Source organism: Rhinichthys klamathensis, unplaced genomic scaffold (assembly GCF_029890125.1).
Source record: "Rhinichthys klamathensis goyatoka isolate OS25496 unplaced genomic scaffold, OSU_Roscu_1.1 h1tg000391l_1, whole genome shotgun sequence".
In the NCBI taxonomy this organism is placed as follows: Eukaryota; Metazoa; Chordata; class Actinopteri; order Cypriniformes; family Leuciscidae; genus Rhinichthys; species Rhinichthys klamathensis.
Window position 1 is genome coordinate 3,630,160 of NW_026606894.1, and position 26,293 is coordinate 3,656,452.

Sequence of the window (26,293 nt, forward strand, 5' to 3'; positions counted from 1 at the left end):
TATTAATTACAGCTGTAATTACATGCAGGTATTAAATATAAGTACAATGTGAAAAAAAATATTGTGCACAATAAGTGCATTGTAGCAAACTATTAATCTAAATGTAGGTTGACAGTAGTTAAAGACACTTGATATAAAATAGGAACCCCACCCCAAAAAAAGAAAAAGAAACATCACTTACTCCAAATCCAGCTGCTCCTGAAACAGATAAACTCCTCTTTCAGGTTCATGCAGATTCCATGGCACATACCTGACAGACAGAACGAATAAGACTCTTCAAGATGATTTTGAGAGGACAAATAAACTGTCCTTGAACCCCTGTCATGGTCTTACGTAGTGAGAGTATTGAGACCACAGGCCTTCAGTTTCAGCAGCCGGTCTCTCCAGTGTGCCCTGTGGACCCGGAAGTAATGAATGGAGCCTCCCAGGATCAGAAATGGTGCTCCCCCTAAAGTGAAGTGGGTCGAGTCTGCCCTGAGTCCCTCTCTTTCTGACATTCTCTAAAAAAGGACAACAACAAGATTTTTTTTTTTTTAATTACAGAATATTTTATATATTCAGTACCTATGTTTACCTGTGTTGAAAACAACAACATTTTGGTGCAGTTACTGCATTTTGACCCTAATATAATTTTTTTTTTGTAAACAGCAATGTTCTCTCTTTTCCTAAAAGCACATTCTCCCTGTTTGTTGCTGTAAAGTTTGGCCCCTCTGTTCAATAAGAGTTATAAGTAGAAGAAGTAGTAGTGGTAGTGGTAGTAATATAGTCCCTTGTGAAAAAAGTGTGCACTGGAATTGCTTAAGTGTCTAAACTGGAATTTCATCATTTCAAAAGTGTAGTTACAAATACATTTCCATAAGTTTCCATAGAAATTTATGTTTTCTAATTTATAAAGCATATTTTAGTTTACCATTAATATTTGTCGGTACATTCGGCGCAGTTTAACACTAAGACAACAGAAGTAATAATGAAATTACATATAAAGATGTACTTAAGTTCAACTGATTGGATTTATTATAAATTTCAACTACGATACATTTTAACTTAATTGTAAATAACATGCAATTAAGTGTCTGAAAACATTGCATTTAATTCATATCATTTTAAAGCATATTATTTCAAGAACTCTTTTAAAATGTTTGCTTTTAAATAGGGTTAGTACTAATGTTATTATAGCACTGAGCAATGAGCCTTTAATTAAATAACATACACTACAGATAACAAGACACATGTACAAATGACATATTAGCCAAACTAGGAGTCTTACCTTAAATTAAAATAAATAATAAATCATACAACGCAATTGCACTGGCTGTTATTAAGAGAGGAGCAGAAATCAAAGCTGTGGCCACTGTACCAGCTGGAGCAAAGGGAAATCAATGAAGCAATGTCCAGAATGCACTGATACAAAGAGAACAATGCAAGCTTTGTTTCGAGGAGCAAACAAACATAGGTTCAAGGTTCAATGTCACATTATTTGTCATGTGTTGCAATTTAGTGAAATGGTTTTCCTCTAGGTTATCGCCTACAATGCAACAATACCAACAAGTTAAAAACGAATAAATTACATATATATATATATAATTTATTCATTTTTAACTTATATATATATATATATATATATAACAAATATGAATATAAAATAAAATCAGTATATGATAATGTCCGTGTATGTAATGTATGTATTTTTATACATAGCTTAAAAGTTCACTCATCAAGTGTCCTCATTCAATAGCCAGATTGCCTGAGGATAAAAAATTCATCTCAGTCTCTCTGTATTGCTTCTCAGGGTCCAGTAATGCTTCCCTGATGGGAGCAATGACAATAGGCTGTGTCCAGGATGATAAAAAAGGGTGCAAAAAATAAAAAATCCAGTGACAAATAGAGGAATATAGCCCTGTAGAATTTGAAGCTTTTTGCAGAGGTGTAAGGGGACAACACTGTTAAAAGCAGAGCTAATCCACGAAAAGCATGATCCCTTTCCTCTGATCCAGATGTGAAAGAGCAGAGTGTAATATGTAGTTAATAGCGTCATCTGTAGACCTATTAGGCCTATCTGCAAACTCTAAAGGGTCCAGACCACTAGGGAGAGAGTGCAATTTTTCAAAGCACTTCATCACTATAGAAGTGAGTGCCACAGGACGATAATCGTTCAGAAGCAGGAAAAGGGGTTTTAGGGACCGGGATGATAATTGAGGACTTAAATCTTGTGGGAACAACACCCTGATTAAGAGAAAGATTAAACATAGTTGTAAAAACTGGTGCTGATTGATAAGCACAGACTTTTAATACGCATCCATGGATATTGTCTGGTCCACATGCTTTCCTGATGTAACTTTATAAAGCTCCTTTCTTACATTCATTTCAGTAATGACCAGATCTTCCTTTCCCCTAACAAAACCTAATATCTCATCATTATGGTTTTCCTCATCTGTATTAATGTTGCTAACCTCAAATTGTGAATCAAAGTCATTACCTAAGGAAGCATTTTCCATTATTTATACATACACAACATAGTTTGCTGTTGTGGTGGTTTGGGGTGGAAGACTAAATATAAGCATATTATTATCCATGACCATGAGAGTCCAATGTTTAATAGTTTTGTAAAAGAAAAGTTATTTAATTTTTTTTATCCACTCTTTGAACAAATTACTTTTGCTACATTGACCACATGCTGCCACCATGTGGTGTTAAACCACATCTCACAAACATAAAGCAGCCTGAAGAGCAGAAATGTCAAGATGTTCACAAATTCAACGACTGTTTTAAATAACCAAAACAAAAACGGTCTAAAAAGCAAACATTTCCTTACTTTACATAACAACAGAATTGATCACGATCACTCATAATTCTGAATTTGACTTATAAATTCACTTAGAAAGTCAATCTGTAAATCATTGAAACTTTTTTCCCTGCTCAGAAACAGACAGAAAACTGACTTGATTGGTCTTAGTTTGCTAAATGTAGATTCAACCTTTTAAAAAAACGTAAGTAAATAATAGTCGCTGGAAGACGCTTCCCATTATAACATTAACCTAAAAATAGTACAAATTCCATGGACATTTTATGTATCAACTACCGTTGAATAGGCTTGACGATCCAGTTTCACTCGATGTGTTTACGTTCCTTTTGTAACAGGAAGTCAGGGCGGGACATAACGAAAGGCTTTTTTAATGGCCAAGGCGTTTAGCTTGCGTCTTACATTTTATTTAAGCACCGTAAACATTTAACCATTTTACATTATCTTCTTTTATTTTACCGAAGTTTATGAGATTCTGTGTCAGCTATAGCCCTGCTTCGTTTCCCACTCACTCGTCTGTGCTGCTGAGCGACATACGAAATATCACATTCACGAAAAAACAACAACCCCATTTTAAAATATTGGTTGACAGTCAAATAATGGTCAAATAATGGAAACGTCGGTCTGTTTATATTCCTAGCACAGAGAGAGAGAATACTTCAGTCATTTCGTATTGCATGTCACCTCTAATCAATTACAGAAATTAGTTGGCTATATTGTTTATTCTTACGCTGCCGCACGTGTAACTTTTTTATTTAGAAAAAAAGAAAACGAGTTTCTGCAGCATCTGCTCCATTGCAAACCGTGCTGCTGTAGTTCCCTATCAAGGCTACGGAACTCGACATTACGGATGTCGTATATGGGAACTCCTCTCATCCTTCACTTCCGCTGAAATCTTATAGGCTAACGCCAGCAGAGCTGGCCAATTGACGCAAATATGCAAATACTGAACTTCGTAGCAGTAATAAGCAAGTGCAGCGTCAATTCCCTTCAGAATCTCTCTCTTCACGCTCAAATCGTGTGCTAGAAAGCTGATACTACACTACAACTTGGATTATTTCGCCGTCGTTGAAGTTGCGCCGAGATACTTGCACTGTCTCCTGCATCCGATGGCAACTAACTGCAACTTGTGCTCGGGCCACATCTTGCCCCCCGACACGCACCTGTTCTGCGTCGCGTGTATGGGGCTGGCCCACGCCGAGTCAGCCCTCATGGACCACTGCGCGGACATGTCTCTTCGAGCTCTCAAAGCCAGGAGAGAAGAGGCTCGCGCAGCAGCGGGGATCGGGCCTACCGCCGCCACTGAGCCGCTGGTAGCCCCCCCCAACGACGGAGTCGAGGTTCGTCCCCCGGTGAGCTTTCCCGATCCCACCTTTCAGCCCCCTCGCGAGGTTGCTGACTTCGTTTCCTTCGGGGCGAGTGAGGAAGACGACTCCATGTCTCTGTCTGCCTCCGAGAACGACTGGGGTGCGGAGCGGGCCGCATCGCGGACGGCCGCGGAGCAAGAGACCCCGGCGGACCTGCAGGACGAGCTCTTCCGTATCCTCTCGAAGGCCGTCGAGGAACTGGACCTGTCGTGGAAGGCTCCCGACGAACCCTTTAAAGAGCAAACTGGATACGTGGTTCCTCCAATCGAGCCGCCGTCAGGCTGCTTCGAAAAGAGGAACACCGTTTTTTCCTGACGTGCATGAGCACGTGGTAAAGTCGTGGGTGGCCCCGCAATCGGCGCGCACCCTCACTTCCACCCAAGCCATGTTTGCCCCCGTGGACGAGGCGGGGGACCACGGCTACCTCCGCATCCCCCCCGTCGAGGAGACCGTCGCCGCGCACCTCTGCCCGTCGGCTCCCGCCCTGGGCTCGGATCGCAGCCTGCCGTCCCGAGCCTGCAGATTTACGGCCCACCAAGCGAACAAGGCCTACGGTGCCGCGGGGGAGGCGGTTTCTGCGTTGCATGCCATGGCCGTTCTCCAAGTGCTGCAGGCTAAGCAACTCAAGTCTCTGGATGACGCCGCCTCTATCGACGCTGACGCCATCCGAGATCTCCGTTCGGCCACGGACCTCACGCTCCTGGCCACGAAGCGTTCGGCCCAAGCAATTGGCCGTTTGATGGGGTTCCTGGTGGTCCTCCACAGACACCTGTGGCTCACCCTGTCGGACGTACAGGAGGCCGATAGGAAGACGCTGCTGAACGCACCGATCTCCCCTGCAGGCCTGTTCGGAGACGCCGTGGAGAAAGTCACGGAGCGTTACTCCGAGACGCAGAAGAAAGCGAAAGCCATGAGCCACGTGATTCCTCGGAGGGCGCTGCCGCCGCCGCAGCCGCGCGCAGAAAGCCCCCTGCGAGGCCTAAGCAGTCGTCCTGACCGCTCGGGCAAGAGGAGAAGAGCGCACCAGGTCGGCCCCGCGTCCAAGCGGCGCGCTCTAATGCACTTGGTCCCTCGGCGTTCTGCGAGCGACGCGTGCAGTTGTTTTGTGAATGTTGTCAACGTTGTTTCTTGTTCAAAAATAAAGCAGATCACTACTTCACAAACAGAGCTTTTTTCTCCTCTTGCACCACACACTGTGTTACCCGCCCTGCCTTCGAGCAGCGCAGAGTCACGGTCAATAAATATTCCCAGCCCTCACATAGCGGCGATGACCGCAGCGGCGATGACCGCAGGTTTAGATCAGCCCACACTCAGTCGTTTTCAGGCAGCGTGGGAAGCTATTCCGGGCATTTCGCCGTGGGTGTTGAATATAATTCGGCGCGGATACACACTTCAGTTCAAACGCAGACCACCTCGCTTCCGCGGCGTAATTCAGTCATTAAATTTGCCCCAAAACGCTCACGTGCTGAGGCAAGAAGTGTGCAACTTGCTCGAAAAAAAGGCTATAGAACCGGTTCCCCCGAAAGAGTGGGAGGACGGATTCTACAGCCGCTACTTAGTTGTACCGAAGAAAGGAGGGGGTCTCCGCCCCATTCTGGATCTGAGACCGGTCAACAGAACGCTTCACAAGCGCGCCTTTATTTTCTAGTACCAAAGAAGGACGGAGGTATGCGCCCTGTTTTGGATCTGAGATTACTGAACAAAGCGCTCGCGAATCGCGCGTTCAAAATGATATGTGAAGCAGATCCTCGCGCGAATTCAGCCCGACGATTACTTCATTGCAGTGGATCTAAAGGATGCTTACTTCCACATTCAGATAGCCCCGCATCACAGGCGCTTCCTTCGGTTTGCATTCGATGGTGTGGCATACCAGTTCAAAGTGTTGCCGTTCGGGCTGGCCCTGGCCCCCCGCGTATTTACAATGTGCATGAATGCAGCGCTTGCTCCCCTGAAGCTCAGTGAAATGCGCATTCTGAACTATCTCGACGACTGGTTAGTCATCGCACGGTCGGAGAGTATCCTGGGGGAACACAAACAAAGACTCCTCGCCCACCTGACAGGTTTGGGTCTGTCTGTGAACATGCAGAAGAGCGCGCTTCAACCGTGCCAGTCCATCACATTCCTCGGTATGGTGCTGGACTCACGCACTATGATTGCAAAGCTGTCAGAGTCGAGAATCCAGTCGATTCAGAATACGTTAGCCCTATTCGTTCAAGGCAGAGCTATCCCCTTAAAAACGTTTCAGAGGCTACTCGGTCTGATGGCGGCTGCAGCCTCCGTCTGCAGACTGGGCTTATTGCACATGAGACCACTTCAACACTGGTTACACAGACGCGTACAGCCGCGGGCGTGGAGAGCGGGAACGGAACGCCTCATCGTGACGCGTTCGTGTCTGGAGACTAGCGCCTTGGTTCGACACGACCATGTTCGAGCAGGGGGCTGCTTTGGGCAGAGTGGTCAGACGCGTAGTGGTCACTACGGATGCGTCACTGTCAGGCTGGGGAGCCCTCTGCGATGGCAGACCGGCATTTGGTACGTGGACAGGAGACCAGACGCGCTGGCATATAAACTGCTTGGAGATGGAAGCGGTTCGTCTAGCGCTGCAGGTTTTCCTCCCGTTTGTGAAAGACCGTCATGTTCTTATCGGGACGGACAACACAGCGGTGGTGGCGTACATAAATCGCCAGGGAGGTTTGTGTTCGCGATCCCTTCAGGGGCTAGCGAGACGGCTGTTATTATGGACAGAGTACTACATTCGATTCGAGCAGTGCATGTGCCGGGCAGTTTGAATTACGGCGCGGACATGCTGTCCAGGGATGGCATTGTGCACGGGGAGTGGAGGCTTCATCCGCAGATGGTAAACATGATCTGGAATCTGTTTGGCAAAGCGGAGATCGACCTCTTTGCATCACAGGAGAACGCCCACTGCCCACTGTACTTTGCATTGACGACAGCCACTCTAGAGGGAGACGCACTGTCGAGCCGCTGGCCGAAGGGTCGAAAGTATGCTTTTCCTCCGATCAAACTAGGTGCTGCAAAAGATCAGGGAGGAGAGATGTGTGTTGGTTCTGGTAGCGCCCAAATGGCCCAACCAGTCGTGGTTCCCGGAGCTAGTGAACATGGCGCGTTTTCCCCCGTGGCGGATACCGCCGAGAAGAGACCTCCTATCTCAGGCGAAGGGCACGATATGGCACCCCAACCCGGAGCTGTGGGACCTGCATGTGTGGCAGATCAGCTCGGAGTATCACAGAGAGTGCTGCAGACAATAGCAGAGGCTAGAGCCCCTTCGACGAGGCGCTTTTACGCTCAGAAGTGGAAAGTATTCGCTAACTGGTGTGTTGACAAGAAGGAGGACCCCAGGAATTGCGATATTTCCATTATTTTGACCTTCCTACAGGAACGTCTGGATGTTGGCAGTTCGCCATCTACACTGAAAGTTTACGTAGCCGCTATTGCTGCTTTTCGTGATGTGTTGGATGGCCATTCAGTGGGGAAACACCCTTTGATAACGAGTTTCCTTCGGGGAGCGAGGCGGCTTTCCCCTCCCCCCTCGCCTTCGTCAGATGCCGGTCTGGGACCTGTCGTTAGTGCTTAGTGCGCTGTCTGACCCACCTTTCGAACCAGCTGAGTCTAGCGACATTAAAGTACTCTCGTTCAAGACGGCTTTTCTGTTCGCGCTAGCCTGCGGGAAACGGGTGGGGGACTTGCATGCCCTGTCAGTAAACAGTGCATGTATGCAGTTTGGACCGGACGATTGCATGGTCAGACTTTTGCCTAAGCGCGGATATTCGCCTAAAGTGCTCTCAACGCCGTTTAGAGCCCAGGTGGTTACAATTCCAGCATTTTGCCCCGATGAAGACAGTGTCCCAGTGTCTCAGAAGCATGCTTTGTGCCCCGTGCGTGCCCTGCGTGCTTATGTGAACAGAACTAGTCATTTTCGAACTTCAGAGCAGCTCTTCGTCTGCTACGCGGGTGCCAAGAAAGGCGCCGTGCTGTCGAAACAGAGGCTATCACACTGGATAGTGGAGGCTGTGCGACTGGCTTATGCTTCTCGGGGAGCTGTTTGCCCTATAGGGGTGCACGCCCACTCCACTAGGAGTTTGGCGTCATCATGGGCATGGGCGAAAGGGATGTCTATTCAGGACATTTGTTTTGCGGCAGGCTGGTCGTCTCGTAATACGTTTGCGAGATTCTACAACTTGAATATTCCTTCATTCGCACCACATGTACTGTCAGTGCAGGGAGAGGGAGCTGAGCTGTCATTGGACTAGACTGCAGACACGCCCCGGCTGGCGCGCGCTCTAGCTGCAGTTTCGACCAAGTCTGGCAGACAGTGCAAGTTATTAGCAATAGCTATCATGCTCACTATATTTGTGTTCCTTTTTTACGCCCGCATTCATAAGCCGGCAGTGTATTCATAAGCACCAATCACATTGCTGCAATCCCCATTCACTTCAGTTCAGCATTGCTCAACTATGTGGGAGGGGCTACGTTGATGCGGGTGTCGACTTGGCTCTGTGCCTATAGGGGTTTCAACCAGGTCTGGTGCCTGATCCAGAGCTGTCTGTGTGAGGTAAGGACTAGTGCTGTGCTACTTAGCTCGTTGTGAGTTGGGCAGACTTTTCCCACGCGGCGGGGGTTTTATTGTTCCCCATACGTAATGTCGAGAGACTGACTCGATAAGGGAACGTCTCTGGTTACTCACGTAACCGTAGTTCCCTGAGAGGAGGGAACGAGTGGGAAAGACTTACAGTCTCTTTACTCTCGTTTAGCTAAGATTCTGAGGTTTTTGGCGCCCGCCGTCACCTATATTGAGGAGTGTCAGCCAATCAGGTGATGGCGGGATCGCCATTGGCTATTTGCAAGCAAAAGAGTTATTCAAATCAGACTTCATAATTCGAGGAGAAATGGATTTCCCCATACGTAATGTCTCGTTCCCTCTTCTCAGGGAACTACGGTTACGTGAGTAACCAGAGACGTTTTCACAGCATAAATTCATGTTTTTACAGGTTGGTCCCATGGACTTTTATTGTATTTTTCGATAGGTTCCGAGTGCCTGACAACTGTGAGGGGGGTGAATTTTTTTCTAACTCGGTAGTTTAGATCATATTTAGATATAAAATGTATGACAAATAAGCGCGTGATTGACAGCTGATAACGGGCTGCGCCGAGTGGAATTCCTGAAATTTGACGTCTCGGCCATGATCTGACACAACACATCATACCACCTCTGTATCCTTTCTGAACATTTTTATTTGAAATATCGTAAGATTTTCCAAGATGGCACCGCCCATACCCCCCATAAACAGCCTCAAAACCGTTCTTCAGAAAGTCATTGGGTGACGTCACAGACGCTTTGTCCATATTTTTTACAGTCTATGGGTGCAATTAGAGAATTGAGATGTCCTTCAAGATGGCTGAGCTCGATTGGTTTCCGGGTCATAGGATGGAGGACGGAGGAGCGAGGAGACGAGGAGGGATATTGAGAAGCATCCATAAACGCGCTGCAAATAACACAGAGCACAACGGAAATGTTTCAAGGGGAACCAAATAAGTGACGAACCCGGCTGGGACGTGCTGGCATCAAGGGGGTAATCCATCAGACGGAAGTTGAAGCCTCGCGGGAGCCGCCATTGTAGCAGACCATCACCTGCTGTTAGCATCCCATTGACTCCCATTCATTTTGGCGTCACTTTGACAGCGAATAACTTTACATCTGAGGCGTTTAAAGACTCCATTTGTCCATGATTTATTTCTAGAAAAACACGACAATGTATAAAAGGCTCCATTACCTTGTATCTTACGTTATGGCCCCGTAGAAGCAGTTTTTTTTTTTTAAATAGGCTAAAGATTGCGTCATAACCACGGGACTTTCTGTCGCATAATAGAGACATTACCGTATAGACAGGAGGAGAAGCTCGCAGGCAATCTTTTACTGTCTATGAGGCAATCGGGGGGACATGGAGGCACAAAGTCAAGGTAGGAGCCCATAAATAGAGAGTCCATAAAAGCAATGGGACAAAATATTTCAACAAAGTTTTTGAGGAATTAGGTGATTCAGATTTGTCTTGGCACAGCTACTAGAAGATTTACAACTGTCAGACTGTCGTCAAGCTCAGTTTGAGCCTGCGCAGTCGCTCAGACATCAGACAGGAAGTGCAATAATCGGGCTTCAGTCTTCTCCGTTGAAATCAACGGGGTCGCTCTGTCCATTTCTTTTACTGTCTATGGCTGGCATAGATATCCATAAATCTATGCGTGCTGGGGCTTACAGCTTAAAATTATACTTTATTTATTTATTTATTTATTTGTTTGTGCAAAACATACAGAGATTACATTTTTTTATGACATACAACTTGTATACAATGTACAAAATGTATTAACAATATGTTCAATGTCATCAGAATACAAATGAGAAAAGAACAATGAGCTGGAAACTAAAATAAATAAAGAAAAAAGATAAAGAAGAAAAACATGAAGGAAAGATATTTATCTATAGATCAGTTACACTGTACAAATTGTTTCATGTTATTACATTTTCATAAAGAAAAGTTTCGTAAGAAATGTTAGGTAATGTGGGTCCAAAATTTTAAAGTTGAGACAGATATATAACGCATATTTTAAAAGCCTTTTTTGTAAACTAAAAATAAAAATGTATTTGCATACGTTATGTTAACAGCATCATATTTCTGTCGTAAGACCAGCTGATGGACACCGTGCTGCGTTGTCATGGGAACATCCCAGGTGAAAATAATGAGGAAATTACGTTGTCTTTAGTTGCTCCCTTCATCAAGTGCGCTCCACACGGCTGCCTAACAGCACACTAGAGCCTTGCTCACTCCAAAAGGGATCTGCAATCTGCCCTTCGAAGGGAGTATGGCATAGGGAAGCTCACGAGCAATAAGCACGTCTCAGCTTCGTCACTTATTTGGTTCCCCTGGAAACATTTCCGTTGTGGTCTGTGTTATTTGCAGCGCGTTTTCTGTATTTGGTTGTGTTGTGAACTTTTGCAGCGCGTTTTCTTATTTGGAGCACACGTGTGTTGTGAAACTGATTAAGATGTTTTTTTTTAATTTGCAGGTGTTTTTTTCTATTTGCACGTGTGTTTTTCTATTTGCACGTGTGTTTTTCTATTTGCATGTGTTTTTTTCTATTTGCATGCGTTTTTTTCTATTTGCACGCGTTTTTCTCTATTTGCATGTGTTTGCTTCAGTTGCAGCGCGTTGAGCTGTCTCGGCCACCGTAAATAATGGCCAATAATTTGAGTAAAAATACGGTGCCAGACAACATAAAAAAATTATAAATATTAAATGAATAATTGATAACGTATCAAAAACCATGTATTTTAAAAAGTTTTTAAAGTGTTTCTGATACAGTTAAACGGTTAAATAATTCTCACACTGATCTACGCAGCCCCTGTGCGACTCTCCATAGCAAATTAACGACTTCTGGTCCAAGGCTGTCGTTTATCATGTGCAATGGAAAGGTGGCTTTAGTTATGATAAAAGCATTCGTGAGAGTGCAGAAATCGAGTAGCAATGACTCAAAATGTCTGTGATCGGCTACCATGCTCATTACTGGGACCTTTCAAGCCACAATCTAAATATAATTCCATAGATCACTTTTTTGAACACTTTTCACCTTGAGAGCTGTAATAGTAAAAAGTGCTAAAAGTTTTAAAAGAGACTTCCACATGTAATTCTTGGCTATGTAAATTGCAAAGATGTTAGTAAATCACAGCAGTGGGTGTTTACACTGAAGTCTCACAGCAGACACGCCCCTTCAAATAGAGCGTTCAAATCAGTGTTGTCAGATTGGATGGGTAAAATTGATGACGATTCCAAGCAATCTTTTGATCGGGGATGCTTGCAAACATACTTGCGGGCAACACCTGATCCATTAATACATATACTGCGTTAGATTAAGCTGGGAAGGGTCAGCACTTGCATATTGTTGTCCTATTGTTAGTTTCACTGCTTCTATGCACTACTTGCACAAAACTACTTCCGCGTTCTACTTATTACATATCGGGAGTTTCCGGTTAGAGTGTTCATCGCACGTCCATACATGAGAATGCAGATTATCACTACGTTTTATGGATGCCAATTGATTAAAACAATGAATAATGATCTCTGTATTAATTATCTTGAGCCTGCTGAAATGTTCCTATAAATATATTTTCTTTCCAACTGTTACATTCTGAATAATAAATATATATTTATTCACTAACCTGCAGCAGTCCTATGTCTTCTCATTAACAGTATTACATTGACAGTCAACTTCTTTGAATATTAATTAAGCATTTTGGGCATGAACATGTAAATAGTGAAACGATTGACATTGAAAAATGACACTGAATGATTACAATATTTAATCCAAATAAATAAATGTTCGTGGTTCGTACTGATGTTATTCATCTGTTCTCACACATTTCAGCGTCGCGGTCACTAGTTTAGACGAACACTGACACCCTGTGGTGAAATAATGGCGTATTTTTAACAGCCGCAGCTTTCTCAGATTGGCTTGGATTGGATAAAACTTCATGTTCCGATGAGTTTTGACAATTCTGCACACAGTAAACATCAGATCATCCCTTCTTCTGTCAATAAAAAAGTCCAAAATATAAAATATTATTATAGACACTTTTTTTAGTTGGCGTTTGTTCAACTCATTGACCACAGTACATTGAAAGTAAACATAACCGGAAATAAGTGATATGTATTGTTTCCAAACGGAAGTGCGTCACGAAGTTCAGTGCAAGTGGTCCATTGTTCTCATTTGTAAGTGGCTTTGGAGAAAAGCGTCTGCTATAAATGTAATGTAACTACTGACCAGGCTGCTTAAGAACCAGACCTGAGATTTCAGCTTCTCCAAGTGGTGATTCACAGAAAGAACAGATGGAACAACAGAGCTGAGGGTGACCATCTTCTCCCCCTGTGTCAAATCTGTTGCCACTGCCTTGATGTGAACAATAGCTCCTTCTGTCCAGACTTGTCCAGAACACAATAGAATCCTGGATGATCGCATTCAATTACTTCAATAACAGCGGAGACCACCACGGCGGAGCAGGCGGAGTGGACTCGTGGGCTGAAGCGGGCTCTGCAGTGGACTCATGGTTGCAAGGTTATTTTCATAAACGAAAACTGAAACCAAGACTAAAAAGATTGGTCAAAAAACCAACTGAAATAAAATAAAAATGTCATAATAAATGAAAAACGAAACGAAACAAACAACTCTTACTGAAAAACTAACAACAATTATCCTCTTATTAGCTGCTGTTATTATCGGTTTTTACAAAACATTTACTGCAAATAATATTATCCATGTGCAGACATTTCCCCAATGTAGGAAATACTAAGACAACACACCCTCACTCTCACACTCAGGGCCTTTCCAAATACCCACACACTTACATGACGTATTTCCTGTATTTGACTCAAGTGTTAAAATAGGCAGGAAGACTATAAGTGTGTGTAGAACTTTTGATTACCCAATGGGACAAAAATGCAAATGTTTACGGAGATTTTTTTTTATTTTCAATACTTTGTATTTTTTAAAGAAACTTCTAAATGTCTGGTCAGTAGTCCCTATGTAAAAGAAGACACAATTTAAATTTGTGGTGCTTTAATTAAGTGACAAAAAGCAGTTGCACATGATGTACAAAATACACATAGCCTGCTCATTTGCACCAATAAAATGACACTTTAACCATTTGTCTTACTACCAAATTACATGTAATATCTAATTTATTTAACTTAATTTGTACCAAATTACATTTAATATCTAATTAATTTAACTTATAGTGGAATGCAAGTGTGGGAATTTGGAAAGGCCCTCACTCTCACACTCATTCTAACTCTCACACTCACTCTCACACTGCCTTCACAGCAGGTTGTGTTTGCTGTAGATGACTTGAACTGTTTTGTTGATTTTTTGGATGTACACACTGCTTCATTGTAAACCAGGTAAGTTTAACAAGATTTCATCTTTAATATGAATGAGTTTATCTGAATCTCTCATAATTTTTACTCTTATGCTTTTTAAGCATTATTTGGTCCTTTGTTCAATCTCAAACCACTTTATTTTTATTATTAAGATGTCTGCACAAGAGTTGCAAACATTAAACTTTGCTGAAATTAAATCTCTTGCGTTGGTGCACTGGATGTGTAGTTAACTCTTCTAAACTATAATTGCTAAAACTGAAACTAAATGTATATAAATGTGTTTACAAAATAAACACTTAAACTAAAACTAACAAAGCCATTAATGAAACTAACTAAAACTAAACTGAAATTTATTGAAACATTTAAAACGGTATTAAAATAAAAACTAATTTAAAAATGCTAAACTATAATAACCTCAATGGGATGGAGAGCAAAGTGCGGCCCGAACACACAAAATGGCCATCGCCGTAACAGGACTTGCTTCTGATCGTCGTGACACATATACACACATAACACAGTCTTTCGCTTCCTGCATCGCTCCACAGCAAGGTTTTCTACTTTTTGTGGCCAATGTTCTGCGACACACTGTGGTGTATCTAGTCAGCCACTGAGAGAAACTGCCGAAAACTATTGTTTTCCACAATAGGCCACTATATGCATGTAATACATCCATAAAATTTACCACATCAACCAAACTAAACATGAATTCCTCATAATTACCTTCTTTATTCTCACTGTTTTTTTTGGTAAAGTAAATAATATTTAGTAATATTATAATAATTTCCCTATTTTCGTTTGATGTGTTTTGCATCCTAATTGTATCAACATATTTTCAAGGAAATAAAGGATAAAAAAAAAAAAAGGAACCTTTTTGGTCCTTCCGCCCCTGCCCAGAGTGAGATTATGAAAATGCGAAAAATCAACTAATTCAGTTCAGTTAGTTATTTTGTCTTCTATATAAATATTTTTTGAAAGTTCTCTCAGTTTTTAATGTGCACTAAACTGTGAACTTAGCTTTAAACCCTTCCTTGGTCAAGTGCAGGATTAAGCTTGATAAATATTTCACTTCTGCTTTTTGCATAAGACATTTAAGAGAAAGATTGTCATAGTAAACTCTAAATCAATTGTGTAGGTTTGGTTTGAGATGTTTGTTGTGAGAAAAATCGGGGAACTACTGTTTTCTGTGATAGATTTTCACACCAATGTAACAAAGTTTATTCACATAGTAAACACTCGTCACTTTTGCCAGGGCTGCTGGTCAGTCTCATGGAAAACTTAAAAGGTTAATACTCTCAAAAATAAAAACTGTTTGATTCATTAATTATGTTTAATTCATGTATAAATTAATTCACTCACCCTCGCCTAATGTCATTCCAAACCAGTATGACTATATTTCTTCTGTGGGACATTAAAGGAGATGTTTTGCAGAATTTCCACACTACTCTTTTCCAACATTTTATTTGATATAAAACTAATAGATGGTTTGAAATAAACAAGAATGCATTTTTTTTTCTGTAGTCATCTAAAAGTGTTAAAAGCATGGACTGTTTTTCTCTGCAAATTTTTTTACTTCATCAAATTTTCTTGGTTGCATCAATGCACAATGCAAACCATAAAAAAAAAAAAGTGTGATAAAAAGAGCTAATGCTGCAAGGACCACAGCAGGGTTTGTTGTTGGGTTTTTTTTTTTTACATAATTCAAAAGCCTTTTAGCCCGGTTTCACAGACAGGGATTAAGCCAGCATTAGGCCTTAGTTCGATTAGGGCATTTAAGTGGCTTTTATAAACATGCCTCAGATAAAAACGTTACTGGTGTGGATCTTTAGACAAAACAGTAACAGTGACATATTTTAGGATATGTCAGTGCAAGTAGCTTTCAGTTAAAACAGCTCAAACGTCTATTTTAGTCTGAGATGGGCTATATTTTAACAGTTTAACATCAAGAGCAAGATCAGGGTAAAGTTTAGGTTAGACAAAAATATTAAAACAGTTAGTTGGCATATCATCAACACTGCAACAATTTGAATCTATGAATTATGAATCTGCAGTATAGAAACAATAACATATTTGGCTACAATGTAACAAATTCCTCTGTATTAGGTTCATTTCATCCCATCCTGCTCTTTTCATTCATCTATGGTTTCTTGTTCTTTCTGATGTTTTCATTTCTTGGGAACTCTTAATTTTTATGTACACCATATTTAATAAAGTCCTGGCTGAAACCTTAAACATGAAATGAAATAAATGCAAAAAGCAGAAGTAAAATGTTTTTCTCATGTAAGGCGTAATCAAATATCTCGATCAGAGCTTGCAACATCTTTTGCTGATTTAAATTAGATATACCATCTATATAAAAAAATGGTGTTAGTTCATTGCAGGCTTATTCATGCTCTGGGCAGTTTCTGGTTATACACTGACTTCACCACAACTGAAGTAAAGGGCACACTTATCTGGGTCGCTGTAGTCTCATGAAAATATATTTAAGGTAAACTATCAAACGGGTTTTAAATGAGAAATGATTTAGTTGTAAACAACTGTCAAGACAAATGACTATAAAAAAGATGCTACATTTAATCTTCATTATTTCTACTCATCAGGTGATTCTCAGAATGCTTGCTGCAGATTTCCTTGTATTCAGCACCATTATATCAGGTTGGTCTTGTTTTATGTTTTCATTAAGAATATAATTGAACTAACAATGACCTCGACCTCAAAAAAAAACATAATTGGACACTAACGTCACACTTGAAAATGTCTGAAATTCATTGATCAACAAACAAATAATGCAAGAGCTTTTCTCAGAAGTAACTTCACTTTCAGAGTCACTTTGTAAATGGTATCACTTTACAATAAGGTTTCATTAGTTAGTTAACATGGACTAAGAATGAACTATACTTCTACAACATTTATTAATCTTGACTTATGTTAATTTCAACATTTACTAATACATTATTAAAATCAAAAGTTGTATTTGTTAACATTAGTTGATGCGCTGTGAACTTTTTATTAACTAACATTAACAAAGATGAATAAATACTGTAACAAATGTATTGCTCATTGTTAGTTCATGGTAGTTAATGCATGTTTATCATAAATAAACTCCTAAAATTAAAGGTTCATGGAACCAAAGATTCCAAACCTTTATTTTTAAGAGTGTATATGAAGTGTATATGTTCTATATTGTGACAACCAGAAAGTTCATTTTGAAACAAGCTTCATTGAGTGAAGTGCGTTGACTGAAAAGTGTGCTTATGCTTTTCTTTCAAATAAATGTAGGCTATATAGCCTATAATGCAGACATGTAGCATATAAATTGTTAATTGTGGCATAATTGTCAAAATATTTTTGAGGGACAATGTATGTATAGGCCTATTGATTTTTATAACATTTCATTATAGCACATTTATCTTCCAGCTGCTAATAGCATGGAAATATCGGTCCCCAAAACCCTGAACACCATCAGCGGCTCCTGCCTTTTGATTCCCTGCCAATTTGAAATTTCAAAGGAGAGCGAAAAATATCTTAACCTTTCGCCAGTGGTAACCTGGAGACGAGCAACTCTGTGGCACTTCTATGATAGAGAGTCTTTTACCGACGCTCACAGGCAGATGGAACCTCTGATAAATGTGGTGGGCGACTTACGAAAGAAAAACTGCACTTCTGTCATGATCAATCTCACCAGCCGGCATTCAGATCGCTACTTCTTCAGGTTTTCAGCAAAGGACTTTGCTGTGATTTCAACTAAAGCTGTTTATATAGATGTGTCAGGTAAGGCAGTGCAAATGTTTCATTAAGGATCGACATTACTTTTCAGTTTAAGAGGTTTGTGGCATCAAATCTTTAAAGCTGCCGTCGGCAACATTTTTTTGATCATATTCAGTGAAATCGACACTATAATCCGACAGAACAACATAAATAAAGTGGTTTTAGAAAAAAACTCGAGCTTCTAACTCCACCTGGAGCGTGTTATTTGTTTTGCAAAAATCCACAGCTCCCGGTTCATCATGTCCAATCAGCGCAGGGGGGTGTGAGATCTGACTGTCAATCACAGATCGGGCACACGCCACCCCTCGCGCACGTTACAATCACATGCACACGCCTGCAGTTCGCGCAGTAACTAAGAGTGAAGGCGGATGTATCTCGCTTTCAAAACACTAACAAATCAAGTAAGCTCATTTAGAGTATAAATGACGTTAGCAATTGCAATCTATCGGTAGATTAGCCAGGGCAGCATACCTCCAAATACTCCATGGTGTTGATGGATGCTGATTAGACGGGCGCGTTCACTGAAAATCTGGTGCACACGCACTGACGAGCATGAACTCGGTGGGAGGGTATCCGTTGATAGTGGGGGAGGGGCATGAGAGTTGTAAACATTCAAAATTTTCCCTAAGTCCACTCAATCTTCCAGACTTGCCAACTGCAGCTTTAAAAAAATGTTCAGAGTTTTACGGGGCACATAGTAGCTATATAAGCAACTTACATTTTAGGTCAAACTTTGTTACCAATTCTGTGTATTTTTGCTCCCAAAACACATAGTTGTGTTTTGTTTGTGTTGGAGCACCAAAATTGTACATAAGGGGATGGAAATCAACCCGCGGCAAAAACATTTTTTAACTGCGGCCACAGCACTTTCTCCTCGGGTCGTTTTGACCCGAAACATTAACATTTTTATAAATCGAGTGTTCATCGGAGTGGTCCAAGACCTTAGGACTTTTGTCACACTTAAACTTTGAATACACACAAAAATTGTAATCAAATCAAAATTGGTTGTAATAAAAATAGTAGGCTACCAAATCCTCCCCTCTCGGGTCAATTTGCCCCCAATAGGAATGAATGAGAAAATGGCACAATCCAGAACAAACACACACACAGATGAAGACATGAGACTATAGAACATCCCCAAAGCACACCAATCACACATGCATATACACACACACACACACATAAGAATTTCCATTAAAATGAATGGAGGATCATATAATAGGGGCAATATATGTGTTTTTGTTTTTTCAAATAAAAATCAACCAGTCACTATGCAGACTGCATACAAATGAAGTGGTTAGATTTGAAAACAGGGAGGGGAGGGGGTTACAGTAAAACCTTGAAGAATATTTATTTGAATATGCTGATTTTCATTCATAATATAAAAAACTTGTTACAGCTCCAAAAATGCTGTTATAATTTCACCATTCATTTCGCATTGGTGTGGGGTTGGGTTGTTCTGCATTGTAAATCCCTGCTGTCCACCTTACTGACTTTAATTATTGCAAATAAACCACTTCAGTATAAATACAAACCAAAAACATGCTGAAAAATAAAACTAAAAATGCCCACATATATCCAAAACAAAAATAAATATTTTGTAATGTCTAAATACAAGTCCTTCTCAAAAAATTTGCATATTGTGATAAAGTTCATTATTTTCCATAATGTAATGATAAAAATGAAACTTTCATATATTTTAGATTCATTGCACACCAACTGAAATATTTCAGGTCTTTTATTGTTTTAATACTGATGATTTTGGCATACAGCTCATGAAAACCCAAAATTCCTGTCTAAAAAAATTAGCATATTTCATCCGACCAATAAAATAAGTGTTTTTAATACAAAAAAAAGAGTCAACCTTCAAATAATTATGTTCAGTTATGCACTCAATAGTCAATACTTGGTCGGGAATCCTTTTGCAGAAATGACTGCTTCAATGCGGCGTGGCATGGAGGCAATCAGCCTGTGGCACTGCTGAGGTGTTATGGAGGCCCAGGATGCTTCGATAGCGGCCTTAAGCTCATCCAGAGTGTTGGGTCTTGCGTCTCTCAACTTTCTCTTCACAATATCCCACAGATCCTCTATGGGGTTCAGGTCAGGAGAGTTGGCAGGCCAATTGAGCACAGTAATACCATGGTCAGTAAACCATTTACCAGTGGTTTTGGCACTGTGAGCAGGTGCCAGGTCGTGCTGAAAAATGAAATCTTCATCTCCATAAAGCTTTTCAGCAGATGGAAGCATGAAGTGCTCCAAAATCTCCTGATAGCTAGCTGCATTGACCCTGCCCTTGATAAAACACAGTGCACCAACACCAGCAGCTGACATGGCACCCCAGCCCATCACTGACTGTGGGTACTTGACACTGGACTTCAGGCATTTTGGCATTTCCTTCTCCCCAGTCTTCCTCCAGACTCTGGCACCTTGATTTCCGAATGACATGCAAAACTGAGCAACAGTCCAGTGCTGCTTCTCTGTAGCCCAGGTCAGGCGCTTCTGCCACTGTTTCTGGTTCAAAAGTGGCTTGACCTAGGGAATGCGGCACCTGTAGCCCATTTCCTGCACACGCCTGTGCACGGTGGCTCTGGATGTTTCTACTCCAGACTCAGTCCACTGCTTCCGCAGGTCCCCCAAGGTCTGGAATCGGTCCTTCTCCACAATCTTCCTCAGGGTCACCTCTTCTCGTTGTGCAGCGTTTTTTGCCACACTTTTTCCTTCCCGCAGACTTCCCACTGAGGTGCCTTGATACAGCACTCTGGGAACAGCCTATTTGTTCAGAAATTTCTTCTGTCTTACCCTTTTGCTTGAGGGTGTCAATGATGCCCTTCTGGACAGCAGTCAGGTCGGCAGTCAGTTCGGCAGTCAGCAGTCGGCAGTCAGCAGCAGTCAGGTCGGCACACGTATGGAGGAGTGAGACAGCTCTCAGATTTCATCAAAAATATCTTAATTCGTGTTACGAAGATGAACGAAGGTCTTACGGGGTTGGAACAACATGAGGGTGAGTAAATACTGACAGAATTTTCATTTTTGGGTGAACTAACCCTTTAATAGCTTGTTTAGATTTTTTGAGACAGGAATTTTGGGTTTTCGTGAGCTGTGTGCCAAAATCATCAGTATTAAAACAATAAAAGACCTGAAATATTTCAGTTGGTGTGCAATGAATATGAAAGTTTAATTTTTATCATTACATTATGGAAAATAATTAACTTTATCACAATATGCTAATTTTTTGAGAAGGACCTGTATATAGTCTGCCACAAATTGACTTCAAATGGGACTTTGGGAGGGGAACAGTTCATTTCCTCCATAAAGAGCTATAAGGCCATCTTGTGGCAAGAGTCATAAAATATTACGTATATATACTATTTTTTATAGCTAATTCCTCCTCCGTGTACTCGGGTTCAAACAGATATGGCTCTGGGTCTGCTACAAAGAAGTCATAATCATCTACAAATTCCGCCATTGCAAATGATCTGCAGTTTGCTAATAGCACAGGTAGTAAAAGTCACGTTGGTTGTATTGACGGAAATAAGAGGGAGGGGGAGAGGAAGCGGGAGCCGGTAAGAGGACTTTTCACGAGTGATAATATTATTGCGCAAAGTCGAACTGCTCAAAAGCACTTGTTATGGTATTCCGCCATACAATATAGTCATCAATTTTAAACGCTTAGAAAAACACAACGTTTTATTTTGTGTCACCAGCCTAGGTCGAGTTACACTACTCGAGTAACTGTGTTTAAATAGGGAAAACGAGGAAGTGTTTGGTCACTTCTCTTTTTGGCCCATATTTAATGCACTGGGCTAAGCTAAGTGCTAACATAGTTTTGCGGCAATACAGAGCGATATAGTGCACGCACTGAGACGAGAGAGGTATGTATCAACTCGTCTTAGTTAAGGGAATAACATAGTTTAATATGAAAAACCGGTGGAGTATCCCTTTAACTTTACAAAAATACTAAACTTAAATGTATTTAAATACAAATTTCATTAAATAGTATTTTGTATTTCAAATAGGCCTAGGTATTTTCAATACATGTATCTGATATATGCCCATCCCTTACCCTTGGTTTGTTACTGAACGAATCAGCGTCTTTAAAGACTTTCCCTTGTCGTCTTATGCTGGCGTATGTTATTCACGACATGGCAAAACAAAAAGTTTTCTTTACGTCATTCACACAGACACTACCTATGTTAGCTGTTCTTAGCTGCGAACTAGAACAGACACGTCTGAGTTCTGGTTTTCCAAAAGTCTTTACCAATTGTACTGTTATCTTATCAATTAATTGAGAAATGTGTTCATATAGCGACTGTAAAAAACTGTAATATTACCTAATTACACGGTAACAAAGGGCATCTTGAAATAAACTGTAATTATTTGTAAATCGAGTTTCTATACAAATGAATACCATTACCATCACTCTTTCCCCTCTTTATATCCTGATAGATTCGTTGGCTGAGCCGTATGTGATTGTGCCGAGACTCAGGGAGGGTGAGGTGGGGAATCTGACTTGCACTGTTCCAGCGCCTTGCCCCAGTAACCCTCCAAATGTAACATGGGATCCTGCATTAGGTGGGATAACACAATGGACACAGCTGAATGCTGATGGGACACAGAATGTTTCTGCCATTTTGAACTTCGTCCCATCGTTCCACCATCATGAGCTGAAAGTGAACTGTGTTTCCATGCATCTGCTAGACAGACAGGACAAACCCCTGCTCAGCCACAAGACCGTCATCCTCAATGTGGAGTGTGAGGTTTTAACCCAACAGTTTGCAGCTTTTCTCTTTTTGTGGTCATTCTGAAAATACTCAGTTTCTTCTCTTTCTGGCCCACAGATCCTCCTAAGGAAACACAGATCTCTCTTACAGGCTGGCTTGGTAATAATGTAACCCTTAGTTGCCAAAGTAATGCCAACCCTCCAGCGGTCCACAGGTGGTTCATGAAGAAGGAAGGTATAGTGGAAGAAGTGGGTGCCTCGCGTGTGCTTTCCTTTACTGTGACCCATAATAATAGTGGGGAATACATTTGTGAGGCACAGAACCAACATGGTGCAGGGAACTCCACAATCCTACAGATCAATGTCCCAGGTCAGTCTGTGCTTGAGACTGCAGCAGGTTTCCCCAAATCCTGCCCAGGAGGGCTACTGTCCTGCAGAGTTTAGTTCAGATCCTAATCAATCTCACCTGCAATTTGTCTAGTAACTCTGCGACCTCAGCTGTGTCCCAATTCAGAGGCTGCATCCTTCAAAGGTCGCATTCGAAGCCCATTGCTTCACCACGACGAAGGCTGTCCCAATTCGAAGGCTCCTTTAGATGTGGCCTCCAAATGCGTCCTTCGTTTCCCATGAAATGAAGGATACAACTCATTGCGCGCTGGTGACGACAGATATGTTTAAAAGTGTAATTCAGCAAATTCTCTCAAAACAATCAAGTATTGAATTTCAGCTTACTCAAATATCTAATGATACAAAATGTAAAAATAGAAGAAGAAAAAAGCTCTAAAGCAGTTCAAATGTTGACCGTTCAGAGCAGTTCAAAATGCCGGGAACAAACAAACACACTTGGCACAACTCCGTTGCTGCCCCGGAAAAACAAACTGCATCCACTGTTTCCCTAACGCTGGGTTCTTTGGGAAGCTGAACAAGGTTTGTCTTTCCCTCACAACCAAAAACACTCTTCTTTGGTGATATTGTTGATTTCGTGGTATAAAAACAAAATGTCAAATCTTTCTCGAGCAACGAACGAAGCACATTGATGGGCGTTGCTCTTGCTCTGGGCTGCATTTCCCAAAAGCAAGTTTATTGTATAGAGACCATTGGTGGCAATTGTTCTACAATCAATTTAGGCGTTGGTTTTGGGAAACGCAGCCCTGGTTGATGTGTGCGCACGCTCTTGCAGGAGAAGTGCCCATACAAGGAATTCCACCCTTGATGAAATCATACAGGGCCATACTCGGAAAAATTATTTCCGAAACTTATACGAACCCTGAAGGAGTGTATTTGGCACAGAAATACTCCGTCATACGTCCAACACGTTTTTTTTTTACTTTGGCCATGTTTAGCATGAGAATCCAATTCTTTAACAGTGTAAATATGTCAGAATGCATGAAATAGTATTAGACAACCCCTTTAATATAACTTTCAAAAAAGTCCAATACAAATGTTACTGCCACTCATCAACAGCAGCTGTCACAATTGCTAGGCGTCAAGAACAATCCTCCGTAGGCTAGACCGTCCTATTTGACAACGCTCGTTCTGATCTTCGTGTCCTTTGAAGGATGCAGCCTCTGTATTGGGACACAGCTCTTGATTAGCTTGTTTAGGTGTGTTTGTTAGGGTTGGAGCTAAACTCTGCAGAGCAGTGGCTCTCTAGGACCGGATTTGAGGAACCCTGCTGTACGGATTCACCATATATTTGTACATTACTGTTTTGCTCAGTCACTTTGGCTCAATTCTCAAATGAGATTATTTGTCTCTGAATAATTAGTTTCTTGTTTTAGCAAATTACACATGTTTTGGCACATGTGCAAAAGAGGTAGTGTAGTTTTATACAATTCTAAACATGCAAAAATGAAATGAATGTGCTGTATACAATACACACAAATGTGCGTATTATTTTTCTGTGTACTATTCAGGTTTTTTCCAGTTAACTTTTACCTTCTGTTGAAATCTGATTGAAATCTGTATCTAAAAAGCTTAGTGTAATACACAATAGCATTCAGCTAGACAAATCTGTCAGTCAGTGTCACCAAAAATTAGGAAAAATTAAATTTGTATATAAACAGTGGGTTGACTACCATGGTGAAACATCTAAACATTTTGACAGTGCAGCTCACATGATGACAAAAAATTTTTCATTGTGGTGGCACTGACCAATTTAAGGACACAATAACTGAAACACGAATTAAATGCTTTGGGTGAGTTACTACATTTTACAGACATGCAGTACTCATTTACCAAAACACAGTTACAGTTTAAAGAATGTTATGACTGTTTCAAAAAAATGAGCCGAAGCGACTGAGAAAAACTATATTAGTTATGTAAACAGATGAAATGAACAGGCACAAAAGCCATGTTTGTCAGTTCTCTTTGTTTTTGCAGGCATGTCATTCACTCCTTTCCTCGCAGTTTTGGCACTGTTCTCATTGATTTTATGTGCAATTCCTATTGTTCTGATTTACAGAAGGTAGGATCCTGCTAGAAATGTAAATGATATAAAATATTTTATACATTATTTGAGATAAATGAGAATGTTTTCCCTTTTTTTTGGTATATGCAGGTCCAAAAAACCACACAGAAGTGTAAGTATCTTAATATGTTTCTCATGAGATAGATAGAGATAGATAGATAGATAGATAGATAGATAGATAGATAGATAGATAGATAGATAGATAGATAGATATTTTCTAGAAATAAAAATTCCAGAGACAGCAAATTCATTTTCCATTGATTCTTGCACCCAACAACACAACAAGATGACATTTAATAATAATAATAATAATAATAATTTAAGCTCTTTATTATGTAGCCGAATCTGTGCTGGTTTGTATTAGCCGCCTCCAGTTGTCCGTTCGTTTTGCCTCCAGCTAGCGCAGTGACGTAACTGTGACATCGGCGCAAAAGGGGTCTATAGTTCACTAATATAGTCCACTTGAAGTGAATAAAAACAAGTGAGTTAATTCGGAGACTGATGAACACCTGCTGTTAACAAGCAGAATCACTGAAGGAAAGAAAACAGGATCAGATGACAATGGTTGTTTGTTAATAGTCACAATCATCATCTAGTGGCCCGATTTACTGATCTCGTTCATTGTTTAATGTATTTATATGGGTGATGTATTGTATTTTTGATTGTGGTGCCACTATGATTTTACAGATGGAGATCTATCAGAGTTTTGACAACCATGAAATATGAAGGATTTAAAAAACAGTTAATGCTCAAAACATTTTTAACTTCTAAATCAGCCAGACACACACAGACATCAAGAATCGCCGTATGAATATCAACAATGGTGACAATCAAAATGTCCATACTGTAATGCATTATGGGTACCAGCATAGTACCAAAAAAATTGGCAGATTCTTGATGTCTGTGTGTGTCTAAATGAAGCCGTAGTTGTCACAGTCATCGTCTGCACCAGTCTGTCTTTGTCTCTGCACTACACTTCCCAGCATCCCTCATGTTTACACACTGCCCGTCATCATTGTTGTCACCTGTGTCTTGTTTATCATCATCTGTTTCACCTGTCTTCACCTCGTTATTGTTCATCAGTCTCTGTATTTAGTTTGCTTCAGTTCAGCTTGTCTTTGTTGGTCGTCGTCTTTGTTTAGTTGTGCGAACTGAAGTCCTGGAATGTTTCCCTTCATCTCTGTAAGCTAAATGTGTAAATAAAGCATCTAAATTGAGTTCCTTTTG

The 26,293-nt window shown here is 41.1% G+C and overlaps 2 protein-coding genes across 3 annotated transcripts in view; one reads left to right on the forward strand and one right to left on the reverse strand.

Annotated features, from left to right (window-relative positions):
• Positions 1-26,293, reverse strand: part of glb1l2 (galactosidase beta 1 like 2) — a 49,824-nt gene that overhangs the window by 10,016 nt on the left and 13,515 nt on the right. The window contains exons 1-3 of one of the 2 annotated variants that reach the window (XM_056234146.1): positions 1,268-1,410; positions 334-500; positions 182-250 (exon numbers count right to left, since the gene is read on the reverse strand). In XM_056234146.1, the coding sequence (XP_056090121.1) occupies positions 182-250; positions 334-497 (233 nt within the window). In that variant the 5' untranslated portion in view covers positions 498-500; positions 1,268-1,410. Of the gene's footprint in view, positions 1-181; positions 251-333; positions 501-1,267; positions 1,411-26,293 lie in introns of those variants that run through there. The other variant, XM_056234147.1, reaches the window with a different exon arrangement.
• On the forward strand, positions 16,504-25,071 carry LOC130070025 (myelin-associated glycoprotein-like). The gene is made up of 6 exons (XM_056234271.1): positions 16,504-16,596; positions 16,709-16,763; positions 17,526-17,879; positions 22,266-22,628; positions 22,715-22,966; positions 24,979-25,071. Exons 2-6 carry the CDS (start codon positions 16,721-16,723, stop codon positions 25,065-25,067), a joined length of 1,101 nt encoding a protein of 366 aa, XP_056090246.1. The 5' UTR covers positions 16,504-16,596; positions 16,709-16,720; the 3' UTR covers positions 25,068-25,071.